We start from the raw sequence: 24,051 nt of genomic DNA on the forward strand, positions 1-24,051 counted from the left end.
ACATGGTTAATAAATTTCAGTGATCCTTATTCAGATTAAGTCCTCTTGATTACAGGCCAAGACAAATCAGTTCTAAAGGCTGAACTGCAAGAAAAGATAGCATAATTTATTCTTTTGAGGGAGGAGAGAGACAGGATATTTAAGAACTAACCTCAAGTCTGAGAAGTAATAGATAGTAGAACAGAGTCAAGGAACTATATAAAAGGTACTTGCTTCCTACAGATTTGTATGTTTCTTACACTAGTAGAAATGCTCTTGGAGTCCATACGAAGTCTTGGCTGTTTCCCCAACTGCGAGGTATTTTCCTGAAATCATGAACCTGAAAACTTGGGGGTTTGAAAAAGAATATGCTCAAGGCCTGTAGAGGCTTAAGTAGAATGGGTCTGGCAGCTTATGGGGAGCAGGATCCACTTTTAAGACAGGGTGAAGAGCCGATACTCAGGAAGCATACCAGCCACACCACAGAACCAGTCTTGTAAACTGCTTACATGACATTAAACCAAAGAGCGCACAGGCCCTACACAGTACAATAGGATCCAAGCAGAACAGCCTGAGGAGGATCAAGTTAGGAGAAATTTGAGAGATGCAATATTTATATTGCTTAGATTTATGTATTAACTTGCTATTCAGGTATCTATTAAGTCTTGAAGCAAAAAGGAAGGGTAAAAGAAAATCAACACAATTGAAGTGATACTATATCTGAGAATCTACATTGTTTATTACAGCAGTAAGTGCCCCCAAACCTAAGGTACAACATTTAAAAATCTACAACACAAAAATAGAAAATATTCAAAATGCACAGAAACACAAGTCACCTTTAATGTGATTAAAACGTCACATGAGATTTTTTTGCAGTTAAGTGGCAATTAAGGATGTGCTTTACAACACTGTATAGAAATTTGTAAGTTTCCTGTACAGGCAGGATCCTCAGGCTTGTGCAAGTCGTTCTAGGACTCTTCGGTAATCTGAAACAAGTTGTTGGAAGCTCTCTTCTAACTGTTCATGTTGCATGTTTAGGTCTATTTGGTTCAACTGATTTGTCAGCTCTTCTGGTCTTAGACACCTTCTCATCTTGGCAAGTTCTCGCTGCTTTTTCTAAGCAATCAAACAAAAAGTAGTTTGAACACAACCAATAATCAACAAGACTATGGTATTTCATTAAATTTATTCAATTTCAGTATCTAGTTCTTTAAGATGTCCCTAATCCTAAGCAAAACAGTAATAGTGTTTGATTGGGACATCTCTTCTGTTAAAGCCTCATAGTTTCTGTGTTACCAATGAACCAGTGAAGTGAAAAAACGTTTCAAAGTTTCTCCTTAACCAAACAGGTTAGGTCTAATGGTAATTCTACTACTGAAGATGTATGGCATGAAAAACTGGACTGTAGAAAACTGACCAGGATATTTAATTCTATGCTGACATTAATCACACTGGTATCCCATTATGTGGCTGTTCAGACAACTAATTTCCCCATAATTGACCATCAAAAATTAATTTTAAGCCTCCTGTACACAGAAGAGCATTTCACAAATTGTTACAAATTATTCAGAAGTTACCAGAGATTAACAGTAACAACACTGAAATGCAGTAAGATTATTTACAAGCATAAACATTTGTACAGCAAGAAGAGGAGGAGTTCCCCTTGCCGTGTCACATAAGTGATATTTTTACCTATTTCTTAAATACAAAAGTATTTTGAGGTGTTTTTCCTTTCCCCAGCTATACTTTTATACAGCTGATATCCATTTCTGAACTGCTCAGTTTCTTAGTTACTTTCCATTCTTCAGTCTTCCCTCGCTTTGTAAGAGCCGAATGTCATTCAACATTTCATAAAAGAAATATATGCACTATGTATGCCTGGCATCTTATCAATAAATCTTTGCAATGCCTACGAAATCATAGAGTTTGTTAAAACAACAAAATTTTCCCAAACTATTCTACTTCTACTATCAGTCTCAAAACCAAAGCCCTTCTGTACTCTATTTAATTTTACACTTATCTCAAAGGAAAATTTGTTTTCTTTCTATGATTGATGCTGAGGGTCAGGAGGAAGGAGTGGAGACCACAGTAAACTGTAAATAGGTAAGATCAGAAAAACTTATAATCTCCCACAGATCAGCAAAGTTCAGTTCAGAAAAGGAGGCTCTGTATCAGAGTCCTGATGAGGTCTCCAGGCACATTTCTGGCCAATAATCAAGAAACATTTCCTTGTAGAAAGGATGTCAAAAGCAGCATTGCTGTTCAAATTTTAGATTCATGTTAGCTCTACCTAGTCAAAATGAATAAGATACTCAAAACATGTGAGAAGTTGCCCAAATGAAAATAGAGATGCGTACCTTCCGAGCAAGCTTCCATCAGTAGAAAAACTAAAGCCTCCTTATTCTAGAATTCAAAGTCTGCTTAATTAATAGAAATATCTGTTAAGATTATAAATATTAGCTCTGAAAAAAAGGTGTCAGCTTTTAAATGCCAGTAACATCTGATACTGTAGTGTTAGGCCATCTCCAAGTTCCAGATTCCAGGTAAAAAGCAAACTTCCTCTGCATGTTTCAGATAACCAGTTGTTTCAATATCTGTTTCCCTCCAAATATACTATGAGCATGTCCAGGTACACAAGATTCTGAAACCTGCCATCAGCGACCTTTTACCTGGGCAGTTTCAAGAGGATTCTTTGGGAGCAAGTTATTGGGCTGGGCAGAAAAGTATATTCTGTTCAAGTAGCAAACCCAAACAAAGTATTATGATTAAGAAAAGCAGCACAGCAGTGGTATTTACTTCCAGAAGGGATGACACGAAGAACAAAGACATGATCAAGAAGACATGTCTATCAGCAGAGTCCACTAATGAGCATAAAAAGCAGAGTTCTTCAGAAATGGAGAAGCCACAGTGAAATTGAAATTTCACAAGCTACTCACCCTTTGAACTACCTTAGAGTGATGCTCTGTTCACTAAGATATCAAATCTTTTATTTCCTGTTTTAGTAGTACTTATACCGAGAGCAACAGTTGGCTGTATCTGTCATTCCAATCTAGTGGTGCCATATACATAAAAGTCTCAGTATTTTTAGCAACAGGCTCCTTGCTAATGTGAAGACTTCAAGGGGAATAGATGTATTACAGTTTTTTTTCATCTGGAGTTTCTGCATACAGTTTTATTTCTGCTACTGTTAGCCAGGAAATAGCTGTCAGATGCAATATCATTTTTACTAAATTAAGGTAGTGGCAATTTAGAGTTATTCTACATCTGTACAGCACTGTTCAAATGAAGCTATGAAGTTCTTTATATAAAAAATTAAACCAGCATTAGAGTACACAATAATATTTCTGACTCTTTATTAAAATTTGCTTCTCTCCCCCTCTAAATTAGTGTGTGCATATATTAAAGGTTAGTTTAATTGCAGTTATGAAAAGTTTTTGAAAACAGCACCATGACAATTTATTGGAAATATTGTTTAAAACGAGTATGTAAGCAAGCTGTTTACTAGGTAGAACTACCATAAACAAGATGGCTGTATTTCAGAACCTGAAACAAAATCACAGAAAGGATGTTGGCTGCTTTAAGGATTCTTTTGAATCCTCATTGAAATAACTGAAAAATTAAAAATGCAATATTCTGAAGTAGCAATATTGCATATCTAGCAATACAAAATCCATTCGTTATTAATGCATTTATTGCATGCAAAGACTGAAGTGGAAACAACTGCTAGAAGCGCTAGAATTGAAGCTGCTTATGGAATTTTGGATTTCCCTCATAGGACTTCAGTGCCGAGTGAAAGAACTGAAACCACGTTAGCAGTCCGGTTAGTTGAAAAATCACAGCCTTCTTTGTAGCGGACACTGAGTGAAATTTAGCAAATGAGAAAAGACACTCATGAAAGTGTTTTGATTAAGGTCCTACCACTCAGCAAGACATAGTGTTATCTCCAGACCAAGTATTTAGTACAGTGCTAGGTTCTCATTTCTGCTAACAGCCCCCTTAAGTCCAACATGAATACAATCAAAGTTTTGCTATTTTGGTGTAACAGGGCAAGTGTTGCTTTAGGAAGGCTTGCAAGCTAATCAAGGTACTTCTCATACTTGGTGAAACTTTTCCAACAGGGTTTTGGTTTGCTTATCAAGTACTTAATTGAAGAGAGTAGGTAACATGCTAGTTATAGCAATAAATCTACGTTTATTTGTGGTCTTTTGACTCTAAATACAAACTGATGCCATTAGCAACTAGGATATATATTTGTTAAAAAAATCTGTAACTCAAAGGGTCAGTTTATGCAACACAGACCAACTACACTGAAGATCCTGAGAAGCATACTTAATAGGAACTAAGAAAATTACTTTGTACTAAGTTTAGTACTTGCTTGAACTTTACTGCTGAAATTATTTTATATTCCACCTGCACAGAGTTCTATGTTGGCATGGCTCGATTACTTCTAGCAAGCTGTTTTGTTAAGACCTAGCTAACAAAGTAGAACAGGAACCTAAACTATACCTAATCTGCAGTGTAAACTTATTACAGCATTTACTGTTCTTCAGACTTTTGGCTTGTCTTTTCAAGATATTTTTAATCTTTTCCAGAAACTGATTTTTTTTCCCCCTTAAGCCTACCTGGGCGTAATGCCACTTGTAGCTAGATAGCATAAGCTCAGTAGTAACTTCCTGCTGGAATTGGGCAGGAAACAGTCAGGAGCCAAACACAGGATCTTCAGCACTGCTATGTGTGAACGTTCTCTGCATCTGTGTACGTGTCAGTTGAACACTGCATAACTAATAGTAGTTGATTGGCAACATAATTGGCATCAACTACATTTATGGAAATGAAAGTAAAATCAAGTATAATTAGCCTTGAAATAAGTATTAAATGATACTTAAGTCATATACACCTTATAGGGGCCAATCAGTCTTCTTTTAACATCCAACCGATAGCTTCTGGACTGTTCTGCATCACCCATATCTGTTGCACGCAATCGGAGAATTTCATAAACTCGTCTTGTGTGTTGCTAATGAACAGAAAGGAAAATAAAAACCATGTCTGAATAAAGAGGTCACTCAACAGAACTCAAAGTGGAGAAATACTGAAAGATTAGAATAGTTCCTCAGCTTATCGGAAGACAGTTAGAGGCATGGACAAAGCCTCTGTCAAACCTATCCTCTTATCTGGTGGGTTAAATGAATAAACATTCTTGTTTTTCCTTCAAACCCATTTTCTTCCACGCAGCCAGTGTCTGATCTCTCAGTGTTGCACCAGCTGTAGAGGTGCTTCAAGGACCTGCTGTAAACGGGCAGCAGAAAGCCCAGAAGCCAGAGTCCAAAAATACTTCAAAGAACTGAAGGATTGGAACTAGAGTGACAATAAGCAGTATTTTGCTGAACAGTATCTACTTTGCTAATTTTAACAACCTCCATATACCTTCTGCCCTTCACAAGGCCCCCTGGAAGTTCTAAATATGAGAATGAAACAACTATATTTAAAGTTTTCTATTTATTAGGGAAGAAAATGAAAGAATTAGTAAATGGAAAAACTGAAGTGCTTTTGGAACCAGGATCAGCTAGTATCACATCCAGGAATTAAAAAAAATCATGTTGCTACTGTATTAGTATTAACTGTTGCATCTGTATGAAAACAGAATTTAAGACCAAGTATTCTTTTGCTGAGCAGAACAAAAATAAGATGGTGTTTGTTTGCTACACTAGCACATGTTTAGATACTGTTAAAAAAACAAACCCAACTTATTTACCCTTTCAGGTTTAATATACTAGTCACAGAAGGCTGCAGATATAGTTTCCTTATACAAGCTATACCATTTTCATGAACACATTTGAATATGGCTTCACACCCCCCATCCCTCAAGCCTCAAAGTTTTCATTAAACCACATTCAAATACATTTTTAATTAAGCAACTCTGCCTTTTCACTACCATACTCACTAATGAGTTTAATCACTTACTGAGGAGACTACCAACCAGTAAATTTAATTGTTCAATTTAACTGTTTAGTTCTCCAAGTGTTTAGAGCTGCCTTAGTAGCAGTTGTTTGCTACTTTAGTGTTCTGCATTCCCAAAACAACACTTGTTATTTGTATAAATATACTTGAGAGAAATGGAAACCATGTCAAATTCTATTATGTGAACAGAATTAGTATGTAAAAAAAAAAAGTTCTCTAAAACCACAAGCTAGGTATCTCCCCTCCAGATACATCCTAAAAATCTGTTGAAATAAGCCAGACTGTGTAAATTCCAAGTCTCCACCTTTATGTTTAAATTGTTATTCTGCTAGTTTGATAAGAATATATCCAACTACAACTGTTCTGATTTAATACCTTATTTATTTTCAGTTTTTGTTGAGCTTCCATCACCATTTCTTGACTGAAACCTTGCATTAACTTTCCTGGAGAAAAGCAAAGCAAATCCTGACAGAGCTTTACAAGAACAAAGTCTCTTAGCTTCACATAGTTTTCAGATGGATCTTCAGCTAGAAAGAATTAAAAAAGCATGTAGTTAACATCAGCATTATTTGTTTCCTCATCTCTGGTATGTAATTACAAAGAACTATTGAAAACAAAAGCAGATACAGTATTCATCAGTATATAAACAACTGTGCTTAATCCTAAGTACGGCTATCAAAGTTTTAGATGTTTGACAGTAGACATTAAAGAGCTTGCAGAAAGCAAAACTTCTAATATTTTGTGCATGCAGTACTGTACAGTATTATATAGGCATTTCTAAGAGACTGACTATACATGTTTGATCCAATTTAACACCTTGGAAAAAGAGAATTACTCTACGTATAAAGCCTTTTTTCTTCTATGTTCCATTCTATATTTGACAGAGTGGTAGAACTACTAGAACACAAACTAGTTACGTGGAAAAAGAGTGGTGAAACCATCCTACTGTATACAACTAAACTAGCCAAAGATATATATTGACCACAAGTTATAGTCTTTGTTAGTAAGGAAGACAGGGAAAGGTACAAGGACCCAAAAGACAAGCTTATCCAAAATTAAAAGGCTAGAAGGGACCTAAGCAAATGTTGATCACAATTTCAAGTTACTTCCATTTTGCTTAAAATGGTAGCCTAACTATCAAAACTGTTGCTTTAGAAAAAACACCAAAGTTGAGAACTAGCTTCAGTGAACATTAACATGGTCCCACATGCAACTTTGTTCCCACTTAATGAACTATGCAGAAGGAAAATGCTTACAATGTTAGAAATATATTTCTTTCTTCCTTACTTAATTGTTCAGACAGGCTTACTACAGATAAGTAGCAGGGTCACGTTCCCCTCCCCTCATTTTCTCCATGGACTAGCATTGTGGAATTTATTGCTACACAACTTACATCCCAGCTGTGTTTTTCTTTAGTTTTGAGGACCACTGTAAATAGTTGAAATTTGCAGTTTAAGGATGATCAAAAGCTAATAAGCTACCAAGAAGAAGGACTGGGATAGAAGTTCTTGCTGTGTGTATGCAGCACTGCACAACTGGCAATTTATTTTTTGGGTTGGAGAATGCTTATGATGATTGTATCAGTTTAAGTGTTTTGTGCATGAGCGGCCTAATCTTGTGTGGCAAGTCTTATAGCACTTATTCTGCAGAAGAGATTGGAGAAGCTGTACTGAAGTTAATTGATTCCATTTCCTTTTGCTCAGATTAGTTAAAAGATGACGAGGCAGTTTCTGTAAAGTAAGCACTATCAGCTTGTGTTAGGATGACAAGTTATAAGCAGAACAAAATGTAAATATGAAACTCCAAAGTAATTTTTTTTTTTTTTTAAAGCATTAGCTCTTTCAAAGAGATTAGGTAGATCTTAATTTCCTCTTTTCAGAGAGGTTAAAGGCTTTGCTTCACAATTTTAGATGCTACGTAACTAAATATCCTGGCCATATCAACATTGTCCAGCCTGATTTTCCCCTCAAAAAGAACAATAAATAATTTTGTAAAAGTCTTAATTTCCATAACTTGAGTGCCATGTAGAATATTGCAAACTTTCTCCTGCTTTATTCCATAAAGAAATTAAAACCTATTTTAGTGCACATTTACTGTTTGCTACAACCCTGCATTTAAGGCACTGAGCCATGAACATGTCACATGATTTATGCAGTACCATGTTAAGACTTTATTTATCCTCAGCTACAAAAGCTATATAAAGCTTTGTACAACTAAAAGGAAAAAGAAAAAAGTAAATGCATGTGATTTCCTGTTGCATACATGAAGTTATACTTCCTTAGGTTCCCATGAACTGGATTAAAATTATGAAGTGGATTACTTCATGTTAGGATTATCCTGCAGCAATGCATTATGAAAGCAAGAGTTCTATTGTATTTTAATTAGAATGGGCGAGTTATTTCTAACTAAGATGAGGTCTGAGACAGCACCTAGAATTGAATGGGCAAGTCATGTGTTCAAACTGCATTTCTTCCTATATTGGACTTCAAACCACAGGACAGATGTCATGTTTGTAGCCATTTTTTATGCACATACACACTTTACCCCTGCTGCTATTTCCTCAAGAATTTTTTATTTTTAGGTATTTGTGCACACACCTCTAATATCATGGGTGCTTTCAGCCAGCAATACATGCTCCTGGAGCACAAATTCTCTACAGATTTTTACTGTCTGTAAAATTTTGGCTTGCACACCAGTATTAATATGCCATTTTAGTTTGGTGTGTTGTTCCCCCCGCCAATTTTGAGTTTTGGCTAATAGGAGTAAGCTGAACAAGGAATTTGACAAAGCTTGATCTCTTGGCAAACTCAGCTGTGTATCTCACAATAAAATGGCTAATTAACTGGTAATCCGTTCACGCTAGGGATTGAATTTTCCTGGTGTGCTGTTCTCCAAGTAAAGGATTTAAGGAGCTACATTATATACAGTTCTTCTGTAAACCAGAGTACTATTAATCCTGAACTGAGCTGAAGCTAAATCTTCAAAAGGCCATTTAATTCTGACAAATGAACATGAAAGTTAGTTTGCAGGCTGACAACCTGTGAATGCTACAAATTACTTATTAAACAGGTGAAACAAGTTAAAAATTTAACACAAACCTGTTATATCAAGTACCACAGGAGAAGACATATAGTATCTATGAACTGTTTCAAGCAGCTGAGCACCATGGCCTTCTCCTTGGAATGGTGGCAAGATCAGCATCTGGCTACAGACAAAGGAATGTATTTTCAGTTCAAATGCATGCATTTGCGAACATTATAATGTAAAGGCTTAAAAATGAAATGGTATTTCATTTTAGACTGAAGTACATGTAGCATTCTTCATGTTAAAATATAATTTTTAACAGAGTCTTAAAATTGCTAAATATTCAAAACTTGTTTGAGATTCCCTCTGCTTCAAGAAGGGAACAATGAAATAAATCAGTGCATAGCCAGCTAATAATGGGGATTTTTTTAAACAAATCAACACCATTATAAACAAGTATTGGGAACTTCAGCAGTTCCCTCTTCTGAAATAAAAGGCAAGGCACGAGTTACGCCGCCAATTACCTTACACGTGGCCGGGTTTTGTCTGGGTACACATAGTAATTATAGACTGTCATGTAGCCTACGGTCGCAAAGAGCGTAGCTCCATCCTTATTATACTTCTCAAATCTGCAGATAAAACAGAAAGCCAAGCAGGTCAATTACAGTCGCGCTCCCATGCAGTGTCCATTTTCTTTTCCATTCTCCAACTGAATTTTCAGTGTCAGCAAGCTACTCTGTGAGGGCCCAATGGGTACACCTGCTATGTTCTGAATGTACAATTCACTTAATTGGTGTGCAGCAACTTGGATAAATCAGGCCTCTTTACAGCACTTCAGTGCACTTGCCTATTATAAAGATGAATAGGTGGCAAGTAAAAGAAAACACAGGCAAAGCTCATTTTACTGTTTAAGCCTACATTCAGGGCTCTAACGGACAACAGCATTTAATTCAGCTCTATTCTCAAGCTTTCCCAAAGCATAATGGAGGAAAACTCAAGGCTCATAAACAATGGTTCTTCTTTCCTGGGAAAAATATCATTATACTGCTCCAATAATTGGCCAGCCACAATTAAAACGCAGGCTTTGTGGAGGTAATAAGGTCCACTGTTGCTTTAGAACTGTACTTACACTAGAAAGTAGTTCCATCTTTCATCATCTACATCAATAAAGCTAGCAGTTTCAATAAACCACATCAAGAACGTCTGAAGCCTTTCATGATATTCTCGAAAGCCTGGACATGTCATGTCGGCCTAGGGAAAAAGCCAGGAGAAGTCAGGTGAAACCTATCACAGATGTAAGAGGAAAAAAAATGCAAAACCTAATTAAATTCTCCAATATAAAAAAGTGTATTTATAATTATCAATAAACTGGTAAAGTGACAGTATTTATATATTATAGTTGAAACATTACTGAAAGTATATAATTGCAAAGTAAAACTTAATTTGGTTGCTCGAAAGCAGTTTAACTTATTTTTCATACCTTGTATATCTGGTATGTTATATCTTCACCAGCTTCCTCATTATGGACAGAATATGTGTGTAGCAGCATTCCAAAGGGCCTGAAGTTGACCTCCTTCTCCAGAAGAGACACAAAGTCATCTGTGTTTGTGCAAAAACCAGGAGGAATGATTTCTCTAATTTTACTTTCGACATCATCTGCCTGGAGATTACAAAAGGGGGCAGGATCAGTGGAAGATTAGAAAAAGACAGCATTGGTGTCACTATTGTGCTATAAGAAATGAATATAAGAGACATGCTATGTTCTAACAGTAATTAAGAAAAAAAAAGGAAGAAGAAAAAAAAAAAGAAAAAAGAAGCAGCAAAAGCAAGCGTTCCTGTTGTTCAGTAGTGACCTTCCAGAAAGTAAAGGAGCTGCACTGATGAGATCTAGAAAGGTCACAATCCAGCCACTGTAAGCATCAAAAGTAGTTACAGCATAAGTTCATGAACACTTTTATGTTTCAAAATTGTTACATTTGTTCAAGTAAAACCTAAGAGTGCTGATAGCTATTCTGAAAGCGCAGCATATTCAGAAGCTAAGAATTTCCGGCCAGCAATTCTCCAAGACTATGCTACACAGCCTTGTGGAACTCAGGTTCCCAATCAGCAGCTTGTAAGAGGTATTAGGCAGTGCAGAACTAGGTGGAAGAAAAGGGACAAAGACCAAAAATGGTAGCTCCCAAACAGGAAAGTGACAGCTAGCATACTCTTGCATTCTTACGTCTCCCTGCTCGAAATGCCTGCCTATAGGATCAGCTGCAAAACACATTACAAACTCAGAGACAACATCCCACATTCTAATTAAAGAACATTTTGAAAACAATGTTTGACATAAAATAATAAAAATATAATTTAAGGATACTGTCAGCAAATCTGACCTATAGTCTAACATACTGGGGGAGATGAAATATTCTGACACCAAAATTAAATTCAGACATTAAAACGACTCTTTTCAGATAACCAAAGTGAAAGTTAAAGACCATCAGCTGAGCAGACTTCATAATCCTTTTCAGACCCCAAAAAGACCACTTGATTGAATACATTTACTACTTCTTTTTAACCATGAATATTTGATGAAGTTTCACAATAACGTATTACTGCTTCTCACCAGGCAATAAAACTTAATGAATTGGTCTCAACTTAACAAAACCGTACTCCTCAATACAACCCCTAAAAGCCTGACATCACATTCAACAAAATGAGCTTACATTCAATTCAAACTTTCCTCTGGACAATGAATCCAGGTTTTTACTTAATGGAGTTTGCCGTGAGTTCAGCTGTAATGTTTGTATTGTATCTATTTCCACAAGGACTGACACAAGAACACTTTGTGTTAACTTACTAAGCAGCTCTTTCACACCGTTTACATGCATGATGGGTATTAGTTCAAAACCAAGACCCTTGCTACTTAGCATTTAAAACAGGGAAATTAAGATGCTTAGAACAAAATACACTACAAAAGGCTAATACAACATGCTACTAATTCCTGTCCTTTCAACCATAGTCCCTTAAGTAGAAGCAATGCACCTGCAAATGAATAGCACTTTATCATTCAGTTACATTTTCAGTGTAGAGAAAGATGGATGTAGTTCAGCACAAACAAGTTTTATTCTTAATGGTTTGGTACTACCAACATTTATATTTATATTTGTAGAGAGCACTATTAAGCAGTTAAAATATAGCTCTACAATACTTGGTGTAAGAACCTAGTTAAAATGCGTACAATCTTTAAATCCATTTCATTCTCAAAACAAAGGAGATGCATTTACTGGAACCTTTGCTATTCTTCTTAAAGCAATATCAGTTAAACATATTTTCTTTACACTTACTGATTTAACAGCATTAGACAAAATCAGCCATTTCTTTCAGAATCAATGAATTACATAAAGAAAAAGTATTTGTATGGAACACATTTTAGAAATGCTTTTTTTTTAAAAAAAAAACTGCAAGTGCATCATTTACACAGACCTTAAGTCTGCACTGCTGACAAAGCTGTAGGAAACCACAACTCAGAATCTGTAGTGACTTTCATTTTATGCATCTGAAAAAAGAATGTAAAAATAATCTAGAAGTAAAACAATACTTCTGAGCATCAGTTCAATAACTCAGAGTATGTGGAAGATATCTAAAAAGGGTGAATATGCAGTATGAAGTATTATATAAAGAATGTTTAAATGATTTTGCTCCCCTCACATTTCCAAGTTTCTTCATTAGTAGTAAGAAGGAAGACAAACTTTCACCTGCTGAAGGCATGTAAGATAATGCACCCATCACTGGCTGCCACCACAGAAAAATCTTGTTTTACATAAAATAGAAAGAATTAAGTAATGAGAACAGAGGCTTAGCAGATAAAGCAGTAGATAATCCTTCTTAGTTCTATGAGACTACAACACATTTTCACCTACTGCCTCCTTAAATTTCTCTTCCCTTGAAATGGGGTCTGACATAAAGAAACTATACTCTTCAGTTACTTTTATCGTTAACAAGATTTCCCTTTCTTACAGAGGAAATCCCAGAATCCTCAGTTTGAATGGTGGCATAAGTTTAAGGGATCCAATTTGCAGTTAGTAAGTCCTGGAATACTGCAATCTTGAAACATCAACAGCATACAAGTAATTGGTTTCATTAATACCTGTACTTATTAATGGAAACATCCATTACTTAGTAGACACTTTCCAAACAGTCCTCTCTGAGGTGCCCATAAGCCAAGGAGTTCCCAGAATTTTACTGCCTTTCCCTTGTGTATTTTTTGATATTGGTGAGAGGCTAATTTCTTATATCAGAGCAAGGCACTCGTATCTTACCAACTGGCATGGATGCACACGATGATGCACAGGTTTCTGTTTGGAAAAACAATCCCAGTTGACTACTGCAGCAGTGTTAAACATAGGAAAAGCCACTTACAATGAAGCGTGCAAAAACCTGAATGAAGCCAACCTAGAGTTGTTTTGCTTACGCTTCATGGAAGTACTGCCTGTCATGTATTACCTTCATAATCAGAATCATGTGAGGTGATGATGAGGAATTTGGTATAGGCTTGTAACTAAACTTGATTTGTAGTCGGACTACTTAAGTGGACAGTCTCTCTTTGTACATTGCATTTGACTCTGGATAGTTTTAATATAGATATTATTCTTGTACTAACAGGCAGTTATGACATTTGTATACCAAAGATGCTGTTTCAAAGTGACTTAATTTAAAATAATTAAAAAACATATTTGAAAGCTGAATTTCTCTAACAATTACATGTATTAATTCCAGTGGGGAGCAATGGAGTGATCACTAGTAGTACTAAAAAAAAAAAAAAAAAAAAAAAGATGCCCAATATTAAAATTACGCTTTTTCATTAACTTTTGTGTAAAGCAAATATATTAGACCAGCTGCAAAGCAAGATAAGTACATTTATAGTAAAGACTGTTTCAGAGGTTAGTGAAATAATTTCCCCCACCCCATCATAAAATGCAGATGAAAAGGAAGATACTTGAACAGCTGCAAATCTCAAAACAGCAAGCAATTCGGAGGTCAATGCTATTAATATTTACACTAGAAGAAAGCAGCCTCTCTTCAGATATTTGAAAGAATCAACTCCACCCAAGGGATAAATTCTGTCTGTTTTCACTAAATGAAGGGCCAACTTCTGTTCAAAACACAATCATACTTTGCTGAGTCTTCCCCACTAACATGGTTTAGATCCGTCTTTAGGGAGATGATATTAAGACGCATAAATATCACTGCAGTTCTGGCTCTTGACATTTCAGGATCTTATATTTTACCTCATGTTTAAGAAGATCTTGGAGAAAAAAAACATAGTGGTATTGGGACAAATATTTCTGTCAGTCCCTAGCAGAGGTTGTAGCAGCTGCTTTAGCAATGATGGAACCAAACTTAATATCACAGAATAAAACTACCTGCTGTTGAATGGACTTGTGTGGGTATTTAGATACAAAATCCTAATCTGTGAATAACTTTGCAGAGCATTAAAACTAACTTTACGCTTGTAACCAGTTATGTTAAAAGCAGAAACTGCTGTCCTTGCCTAAACACCATCTATTCACAGTGCAAAGATTATCTGTCATGTATGGCAGATAGTCCATATCTTAGTATGATTATCCTGAATAAACCGAGATCTGCAACTAAACAGTTAACTTAGAAAAAGTAAATGTTAATACGCATTTAAATTAACACCCTGCTGTAATGACAGTTTATGTTTTAATCTCTGCAAATACATTCATACCTTAAGGTGGTTAAACTAATGGCAAATACAAATGCAGAACAAGATTGACGACCATCGTATCTTTTTTTCCTACTTAGGTTTAGGTATAGCCATATAAGCAGCCTATTTGGATGTACAGTGCTAATAATACCAAGGGAAGCACAGGGTAAGCTACCACATTCTTCCAATTCGAAATCTGTAAATACTCTGGAAAGTATATAGAAGCCTAGCTTGAAAAGATCCTCTTTTTTGTCCCCATCTCAATCCCTTAAGCAATTGGAGGAATAATTCAGTATAGGAAACAGGGCTTGAAAGAAGCAAGGATTCTGAACAATCAAAAAAGTTGCAGAGTGTGCTAAGGGCAAGACAGACCTTGTTTACCTTGCTCATACCTCCAGAAAAGTGGCTTTGCCATTTGTACAGAAATTAGATAGACTGTGAGTATAAGTGTGCTGTAGTGTGGATTCCTGTTGTGACATGATTTTGAAATTATATTGGTGAAAGGTTGGACTGCTTGATTTTATTAGGATTACTACTTTGACAACAAGCTTTCCTTTTTTCCTTATTACTAAAAACCTTCTAAAGATTGAAGAGCATGACCTTTCACTCCTAAGATGTGTTGCCCTAGCCTCAAAAGTATTTCAGACATGTCCAGGCACTTAGCCTGCTGAACTAAGTATATTCTAACACAACTTCAGAACAAGGAAGGGCAAATCTTTAAAATTCATTTAACAAAGCCATTCCAATGTTTTTTCCTTTAAAATAGGCCTTTCCTTGAAAATATTTAAATAAACTCCAATGAATTTTAAATTAGGAACTTAAAATACAGCTCGATGACTATAAAGATGTTTACTTTAAAAAAAAAAAAGCTTTTCGCATGCAGAGTAATTTGAAGGCAGTGCAAATATATAGCCATTTCACACTACAGAGTATTATAAAGATTCATCAATAACCATATCAATAGCTCTCTTGGAAAGAGACCAACTCAGTTTTTTCTTCCTTATAACCAAGTAAAACTTGGATGATAATAAGTTTTCTTAATGCATCAGAGACCACTCTGAAAACCTGAGTTTTTCTAAATAACTGTACGGGTACTTATACAAGTGTTTAACAGTTAAAAACATTGTTAAGAAGGTATTTTATTCCTAAGTTCCATATACCTTTCTTCAATTGGCTGAAAGACTAATTAGCTTAGCTTTTGCGGGTTATCTCAACAATATTCTGAGAGCATATAGGCAAAAGGACAGGAGAAAAAAAAAAAGCTTTTCTATAAGCTTGAAAAAACTGTAGGCAAAAAGAGAAAATAGTTAAAAAAGAACCCCAAATCAAACAAGACACCCTGCAGGTAATTATATTATTGTGTTCCTTGAAGTAAGATATAAAACGCATGATACGCAACCAGAAGTTTCTAATCTCACTTCTGCTTCACTTGTTCTCCACACCTGCCATTTAAAGAGACACAGTCAAGTATCCTACCTCATGAAGTGTTTACAGAAGCCTCCTTTTCCTTCTTACTGAATTCTCTTCAATATAAAAACCACCAATGCTAGTCCTCCTCCTGGAGACAGTTAACATGAAAATACAGACTTCCTAAGTTGCTGTGGTTTTTTGCAGAACTGGGTTTGGTATTAGCACGTCACGTTTGACTGTACTGTTTGACACAATTTTGATGGTACTGCAGTCAAAGGAGGAACAATGTGAAAATGCAGAGATGAAGTTCAAAGCTTTTTTCAGCTTAGCAACAAAGGAATCTTTGTTTATTTGCTTTTAATGTAAATCATGTTTGGGTGGGCTATTACTAAACCTAAAATTCTTGTCCATATCCCAACTAAACCTTCTCAATAACATTTTAAGTGCAGGTCTGGTTCTGTCTTTACCTCCACACAGTCAAACTTTTCATTAACTTTAGACGTATATTCGATGCGGAAGAGCGTTGACAGGTTACCAGCAATATAGTACAAGAGGATCTTCAGTCCCTTGTAGCCAAAAGCAACTTCACTGAGGAAAGAGAAAAGAACAATCAGGAACTCTATACACAGCGAAACATTCACATCACAGTGCTTTAATTTAATACGCTTTGAAGTTCACATCATCTTTCCCAGCGAGGTACACTAATCTTCCTAACAGAAAAAGGGAATCAAACTGGATGTGTGCTATCTAGACAGAGCTAATGCCTTACACTTATTTCCACTAGTTATTTTGCTCCTCTAGTGGAGAAAGAGAACATGTTCCTGAACTCAGTAAGGCAGTGTCTGTGCCCTTAACGTGACAGCTCAAGAAAAAATACCCGAAACAGCTAATACTGCATTTATGTTTTTCAATATCTTAAACTCATTGTTTATTAATTGATCAATAACATTTATTAAAACTTATTTTGCAGTGTAGTATAATATTTTGGAACACACTGCTGCAATTTATACTGTATAAAACAAATAGTAACCAGTCATAGGAATAAGTGTGGTTTTGGTGGACAGTTTCTATATAGTTATCCAACATAACTAGAACTGAGTAAATGCAAAAAAAAAGTATAGAATAGAAAAGCCTTTTTTACACTTTGAAAATATGAGTTTTCTGAACATAAACACTGTACTGTTACAAAGTATAGAGAACTTCTTTTCAGGCAAAAAACTGAACTGCAGAAAATGGCAATGTTCACAATGAAACAGGTTCTTTTTTGTTATTTTAATGTATAGTTAATTTTTTTTTTTACTGAGATTTTTCTTTTATGGTAGCACACTTATAATTTAAAATTTAAAGTATAAGTGCCAGAACAAGAATTTGCTTGTTAGTTATACTGACAGATTGGAGAGTTCTCCCATTACTAAAAGTATATTATTGTCAGTGACAGCTGCAGTAGATGTGTAATAGTGTTAACTAATTTTATTACAATTAATATAGTTAGGGGGTTTTTTTGTTTGTTTGTTTTAAACTATGGCCAGATTGTTGAATGTCACTCTACTGAAAATATTAAATGACACTTTAGCACTAGGGACAGAGTGGCTGACTTCCCCACAATATTAATGAAAGTCAGCATACTTAAAACCAGAAACAATACTGTTCTATAGTTTCTGTATCCTCTGCACATCTAACTGGTTAGAAGTGTACATATTAGAGAAAATAAAACCCTGGATTTGGTACACTTAACATTCAATGATGTAGAACAGCCAACAATGTGAGTTTAAGTTAATACTTGACTTCTACACTTCATTCACTAAAAACCCCATGTAATAGTAAAAAATAAATTGATATACTGTTGCTAGATATTTGGTTTTGTGGTACACATTACTGTGTAAGTTATTAGCAAGAATTGGTAATTCTTTCTTAGTCTTAGAAAAATGCCATGAACACAATACCCACTTAAACAAGTAATTCTGACTACAAAACCAGGTATTTCATTCTCTGCTAACTGACCTTAAAAATAGCATATAAAATCACTACAGGCTCAAACTCTATGAGCTAGGCACCAAGGCCACTGTTTAACTATACAGTCATAAAACTGAAGTACTGCTGTGTCATTTGAAATAGCTTGGTATAGAAGGATTTCTTGTTTTCTAACAATTTGGAAGCAACTTTCCCCTTCCAGACCTATTAATTTGACTCTGGATGCTTTAACTTACTCATCTCCAAATACTTGATGGCTATACTCTGGATTAAATGTTGTGTTGTCATCCTCCAAATCCTCAGGAAAGCGAACTGAGAAGAAAAAAAAAAAACAACCAAAAAACCAAAGAGCATGACCAAGTCATCAGCTTCAGTTTGTTTATCCACAGATGCCCTGCTAGATGTTCGTGCATTCTTCCACTACAGTCAGACACTTCAATTATGAACCTATCTACGTTAGGCTGGCACATAAAAGACAAAGACATCTTGTGCAATTTAGATGCATGTTATTTGACCTGAGGAGATCAAATCATTAAGCAGAATAAAACTGAGAAATTGACACAGATGTATACATGTATATATTTCATGTATGTATCGCCTGAATGTTACTGCCTTTAACTTCATCTTGAACACTGAGGACACTGCCCAGCTGGATACTCCTGCAGTAAGCCAGATTGATCCTGTAATCAATGTTGCCTTCTCATTCTGCCATTCTTCTACATAGTTCACTGTAGGGGGTATTCATGGAGTAATGAACGGAAAGAAATGTTTATGTGCACTTATGTTCATGTCAAATTTTTTGAGAATCAGCATAGATACATACAAAAGAGCTGCACCAATACTTTACTGGTATTTGTACCAATATTACTAAAATAATCAGTGATTTTCCCCCCCCCCCCCCCGACTCTCTACTTTTCCTCAAAGCCTAGTATTAAACAAGGTCTTTTTTGGTAATGTTAAAACATTTGCTACAATGGCATCTACTCAAACTCAGTAACTTACCAAACAAGCACTTTATTCATGCTTATGGAGTTACAGCAGTTGCTCCACAGCAATTGTGACAGGAGTTCTTCCATCATAAAATATATGATTTATGATTAATAAATGAAATTAGAGATTAAAGTAGGATTTTCTAGAATTTTAGAAGACTGTGAAACCTGATTTCCAAACATCCTCTGTGTATTTGCAATTTAAAAAATTACCTACAATTGGAAGGGATGTAACTCTTAACTTAGGCATTAAAGTGATAGTTCAGCCACATTAACAAGGCACAAATAGCTCAAGACAACAGGTACACATTTTTAATGTTGAATGAGTTAATATTGCATTAGCATGCAATGTTGTAGGAGTTAATGCTGCTATTAAGGCTTTTTTTTTTTAAAGCCTGTGGAATATGGAACTACAGCTTCATTGCTGCTTTACTCCATTAAAAGCAGAGATGAAGAAAGAAGTTTTTTCTGATAATGTTAGAAAGTAATTATTCAAAGAGAAAAATGCAAATGAGTGTCCTAGTGACAAGATAAAAGTTTGGCCCTCTCAAAAGCAAAAGAGAATGGTTGCTCTTGTCTTGTCAGGTTTAATTCAAAGAGCAACAGATTTGAGGCAACAACAAAAAAGAAACCAAACAAAACCCAAAGAGCAATTCTGAACTGTCACCATGGAAGAAATTAGGACCCTGAAGAGGATAATTTATGACTGCTTTTATGCATGTAGGAAATACATGCTTTTTTTTTAAATGGTACTACTTTGTAGCTTCTCATCGTGGAACATCTACACTCTCTGAAAGAATGGGTACCTTAATTAAAAACCCTCTAGCAGTCTCTCTGAAACCTGATATAGTAGCTCCTTGGATTTCTAGACAAAATTCACTCAGTTGTCATTATCTCTCATTCTTTCCTTTGTTATTAGAAAGGTAGAAGAGAAGAGTAAAATACTAGATCTAGTCATAAAACCATTATTTGAAATAATGTTTAAGAGGGAGAGAAATACTTCATAATTACAGTGGCTTAAAAACTTCAGTATTTTGGTTATAATGACGTTTTGGCTCACAAGCTGAAGGTGACCATTGAAAATGCTACTAAACTATAAGGAACAGATTGCTAGTAGTAGTTCTGAAAAGTGATTAACAGGTTCATTACTTTTATTTTCTTAATAAATTATGGTACTTGTACTGCTAAAGGGAACAAATTGCTGAAGGGCTGGAAATACTGGAAATTAGACAGGTCTGCCTTATTCTTCAAGTTATTACTGCTGAACCTAAGTTTGAGATATAAGCAAGTCCACCACTAGTTCAGTAATTCTGTCTGCATACTAGCAAATTAGCTATGGAGAGCAATAAACAGTTTGAGAGATTGACATTTTTTCTATTCATATTTTGAACAATTTTCATTAAAAATATCTTGTGTAATCCAGATGGGGGGACGGGGACGGGACAGGACAGCAAAAACCCCAACCCAACAACACTTCTCAGCCTTCTTTCTTGCTTTTATTTTTTTTCCCCATCAAAGACAGAGGAAAGGGAAAGATGTTAAAAAATATAAACCCAGATATTTGTAACCCTAAAGAAATGAGTTCTCTTGCTATGGTCACCATGAAGAAGACATACTTACGACTGCACCACAGCATAGGGATTAGAGAAGAAAAGGGAAGCTAAAAGAACATAATGATTACTTCAAGAAAATAAGACAAGATGTAACTCCAATGCCCTCTGGTAACATGCTAATAAATTGCTGATGACAATGGTACGCAGAGACAGGACTTAATTTCTACAGATGTACTTCAATTGTAGTAGTCTCAGCAAAACTAGATTATGTATTCCCATTCTTGTGTTTGTATACTTGTATTAATAAGTACATATTAAAACCTGGGAGTATTTAAGTATAAGGAAGTTTCTTAAGAAGGTACTAAAATATTCCAGTATCAAGTGCACAATATTTTAAAAGTGACATTACCTAGTTTCAGCTGAATTGCTTCATTTGTATTACACTTGTATTCAGCCAGCTTCTTCTCCATAGCAGTAAGTCCTGAAGAAAAAGATTTTTTTTTTAAAGAGACTTATGATGTGTACAATCTATGTGTCGCTATTATTCAAGGAACATATTTAGAAAAAGCTTCTCAAAACCAGAAAAAACACACAACACAAACCCACAAGAAGTACTGAACAAGTAGGTTAAAAAAGCTACAATATGCTACAATGTGTAGAAGGAATATAGAGATTTATCTCAAATGCTTTTCTGCAACTAGAAAACAGACCATAAGTATCTCTCTCTCAGTTTCTGAGAACGAAGGGCATTATAATAAAAATATTTAAATGTTTTAAGTTATTACTAATAAAACATATTTGAAAGCTCCAAGTAGAAATTAAGAATTCAGTCTAACAGATGTTTCCTTTAAAGAACATGTTAGGTAACATCTTCAAGGTATTTCAAGTGTTTGCATTAAGTGATTTCATAAACAAGTGTTCACAAACTACACCAGCTATTATCACTACCACCAGCAATTATCTAGTTACCACTTCTCTTCCAGAGCAGATGTAGAAAGAAATAACAAATTGCATCTAGTCTGTTTTTCAAAGCATAATCCAGCACAGAAGACAGGTTTCACTTATCGTGGTATTTTTCAGCTGCTTTACAAATCCAGCCCCCCCCCTTCATTTCAGAAGTCTCATCAGAAAGTTCTTCCTCTGACTTCGAATAGTAAACTTTAAGTAAAAACAAGTCTGGGTTTTTGATTCCCTCCCCACCCCCACTAGACTAGTAGGCACGGAGGTACACGCTGGTTTACCACTACCAACCGCGGGGACCGTGAGCCCGAGGATGCCTGCCTGCCTGCCCCGCAGCAGCATGACCATGGGGGCGGAAAGTTAGCCGCGCTCCCCACCCAGACACCCGATTCCCCCGGTCGCCCGAGCTCACCGCGGTCAGCCCTCACCCGCTGGTTCCGCCACGGCCGCCCCGAGCTCACGCTCCGCTTCCTCACCCCATGTCCCGGCCACAGCGCTCCCAGAGCGCGGGCGGCACCGGGGCCCTGCCAGCGCCCGCATGAGCCCGGCAGAGGGGGGACAGAGTCGACCGCCCCCGGCACCCCACTCCACCTCGCGGAAAGGCGCCGGCAAGCGCCCAGACCTGCTCCCTCCAGCGGACGAGCCGCCGCCGCCCCCCTCCGCGGTCAGGGTGGCAGGGCGGGCCCTGCCAGCCCTCGGAGCGCAGGCGGGCGGCGCAGGGCAGCCCAGGCCCAAGGACTTACCCGCCATTTCCGAAGAGCGGCGGCGGCCCAGTCACCCGGGCAGAACGAATCAACCCGCGCGCCCACTCACCGGAAGTGAGCGCACACACATACACTTCCGCTTCCGCCCGCCGAAACGCAGCGAGGAGCCAATCGCTGCACTGTGCGAGGCGCGTAGCCCACGCGCATGCCCAGCGCCGTCCCGGCGGGAGCCTTTAAGAAGCGTGTCCGCCCCATTGCTCGTTTGCATAGCCCGCCCCCAGGTAGCCGCCGCCGCCGCCGGGAGCCCGGGCTGACTGGGCTTGGCCGGCGCACATGCGCAGTGCTGTCTGCCGCGGCCTCGCACCTGCGGCGGGCTGGGCCTCAGCTGCCGGTTCCGTTTCAGCCGGGAGCGCGGCTCCCCCTCTGAGCGCTCCGGGCTAAACCGAGGGCTAACCTGCTGTGAAGAGGCCTAAGATACAGCGTCCGCCCTTCCCGCTTTGGAGCGGGCAGAGCAACCTCTTTTACTTCCATTCTTTCTTCACGTACAGACCTTGTACGGGCTCAGTGCCCGTTACACTTCAACTAGAGGGAAAAACTAGAGCTTTATCATCAGTAAAAAAGGAAGCCATAGGCTGAACCACTCGTTACAGCCACTGCTGGACGGACCATGGAGGTTTCTGCAATTTCCTTCTAAGGGTCTGTGTCCTGATGCACGCTATTACTCTGCGACAAGCACATACAGGCACTTGCCAAACAAAGCGGTTTAGTGGTCAAATGCTTACCAAACAGGCAGGTTTCTGGCAAAACTATTTCTGCTGTCAGCTGGCACGTACAAGTTATCTTCAGGAAGTTTTTGTTGACCCATAACTGAAAGAAGTTCTACTTTCTAGAGAAAATGAGTTGTTTTAAACCTAGGAGAGACGAGTCATTGTTTCGTGACTACCATTCTAAACTCCCAACTACTATACTGGAGTTTTAAATCTCACTGTATTATCTGAGGTATAACAGAAACTGCCTTTTTTATGTTTTCCAGTCGTGTAATTACAGAGAACTCGTTGGGCCCTGGAAACAGTACAGCAAGACAAAACATGCATTATTATTTAAGTCAGGTTTTATAAGCACTTACTGCGATTGAACTGTCCAAAGTATAAATTTCTCCTTTCTTGAGGCTGTGGCCTGCATGTTTTTCATTTTGAGGTGTAAAGCAAGTCAGCGTGCTCTGCTGCTAACCTATTACAAGAGGCTGTTGGAAGCTACTGAATTCCAGCCAGAATTGATTACTTTGTGCCTCCATTTCTTTGTTTGAAATACGGGGCTACTGCCACTTTGCAGCCATGCTGCCAGAGTACCGGTCTATGAACAGTTTCAGCACTCTGTATCAACAGGTATAGATAGCTTCGCTGACCCTCAAGGGAACGGCTGCCGCTGTTACGCCAGAAACGAGTTTCAGCAGCATTTTAAAAAGTTCAGTTTCGCGCTATGGAGGCGCTACCAGCAGCCCCCCGGCAAGGACCCGCGGCCGCGCTCCTGGTGCCTTTGGTGAGGCAGGTGACAGGCCGTCCAAGCCGCGCAGATACGGGCAGCCGACACCGCCCGCGGTGGGTCCGTGTGGCGGCTAACGCGGGGGGCGAGGGCGTAGCGACGCCACTCCCGCCCTGGGAGCCCGCCGAGGGCAGGCGGGGCAGGAGGCAGAGGCAGGGCCGGTCCCGCCGGCCGCCGCCCCGCTCCCCTCCACCCCGGAGACCTGCGGCGGCCGCTGCGGCCGCTGAGGGGAGCACGCCGAGGGGAGC

The 24,051-nt window shown here is 37.7% G+C and overlaps 1 protein-coding gene across 2 annotated transcripts; it reads right to left on the minus strand.

The window, feature by feature from the left end:
• Nucleotides 1–696: 696 nt before the first annotated feature.
• Nucleotides 697–22,432, minus strand: HAT1 (histone acetyltransferase 1). 2 transcript variants are annotated; one of them, XM_010566852.1, is made up of 11 exons: nucleotides 22,371–22,432; nucleotides 21,007–21,078; nucleotides 18,292–18,367; nucleotides 16,552–16,672; nucleotides 10,442–10,621; nucleotides 10,091–10,212; nucleotides 9,486–9,590; nucleotides 9,036–9,142; nucleotides 6,313–6,464; nucleotides 4,877–4,993; nucleotides 697–1,095 (listed from the first exon to the last, which is right to left on the minus strand). In XM_010566852.1, the coding sequence occupies exons 2-11, from the start codon at nucleotides 21,065–21,067 to the stop codon at nucleotides 928–930; spliced, it is 1,209 nt and encodes a 402-aa protein (XP_010565154.1). In that variant the 5' UTR covers nucleotides 21,068–21,078; nucleotides 22,371–22,432; the 3' UTR covers nucleotides 697–927. The 2 variants fall into 2 exon arrangements, with proteins under 2 accessions (XP_010565154.1, XP_010565144.1); XM_010566842.1 differs by having other exon boundaries at nucleotides 22,301–22,380.
• Nucleotides 22,433–24,051: the final 1,619 nt, after the last annotated feature.

The sequence above is a fragment of the Haliaeetus leucocephalus genome, unplaced genomic scaffold, assembly GCF_000737465.1.
Source record: "Haliaeetus leucocephalus isolate CR32 unplaced genomic scaffold, Haliaeetus_leucocephalus-4.0 Scaffold1, whole genome shotgun sequence".
NCBI classification, from domain to species: Eukaryota; Metazoa; Chordata; class Aves; order Accipitriformes; family Accipitridae; genus Haliaeetus; species Haliaeetus leucocephalus.

Excerpts from the sequence above, each read along its gene's own strand:
- HAT1 (XM_010566842.1), bottom strand. Across the intron at positions 9,591-10,090 it reads AGATGGAACTACTTTCTAGT|ATTTGAGAAGTATAATAAGG; the intron begins GTAAGTACAGTT and ends TTTTATCTGCAG. Across the intron at positions 9,143-9,485 it reads AAAACCCGGCCACGTGTAAG|CCAGATGCTGATCTTGCCAC; the intron begins GTAATTGGCGGC and ends CTTTGTCTGTAG.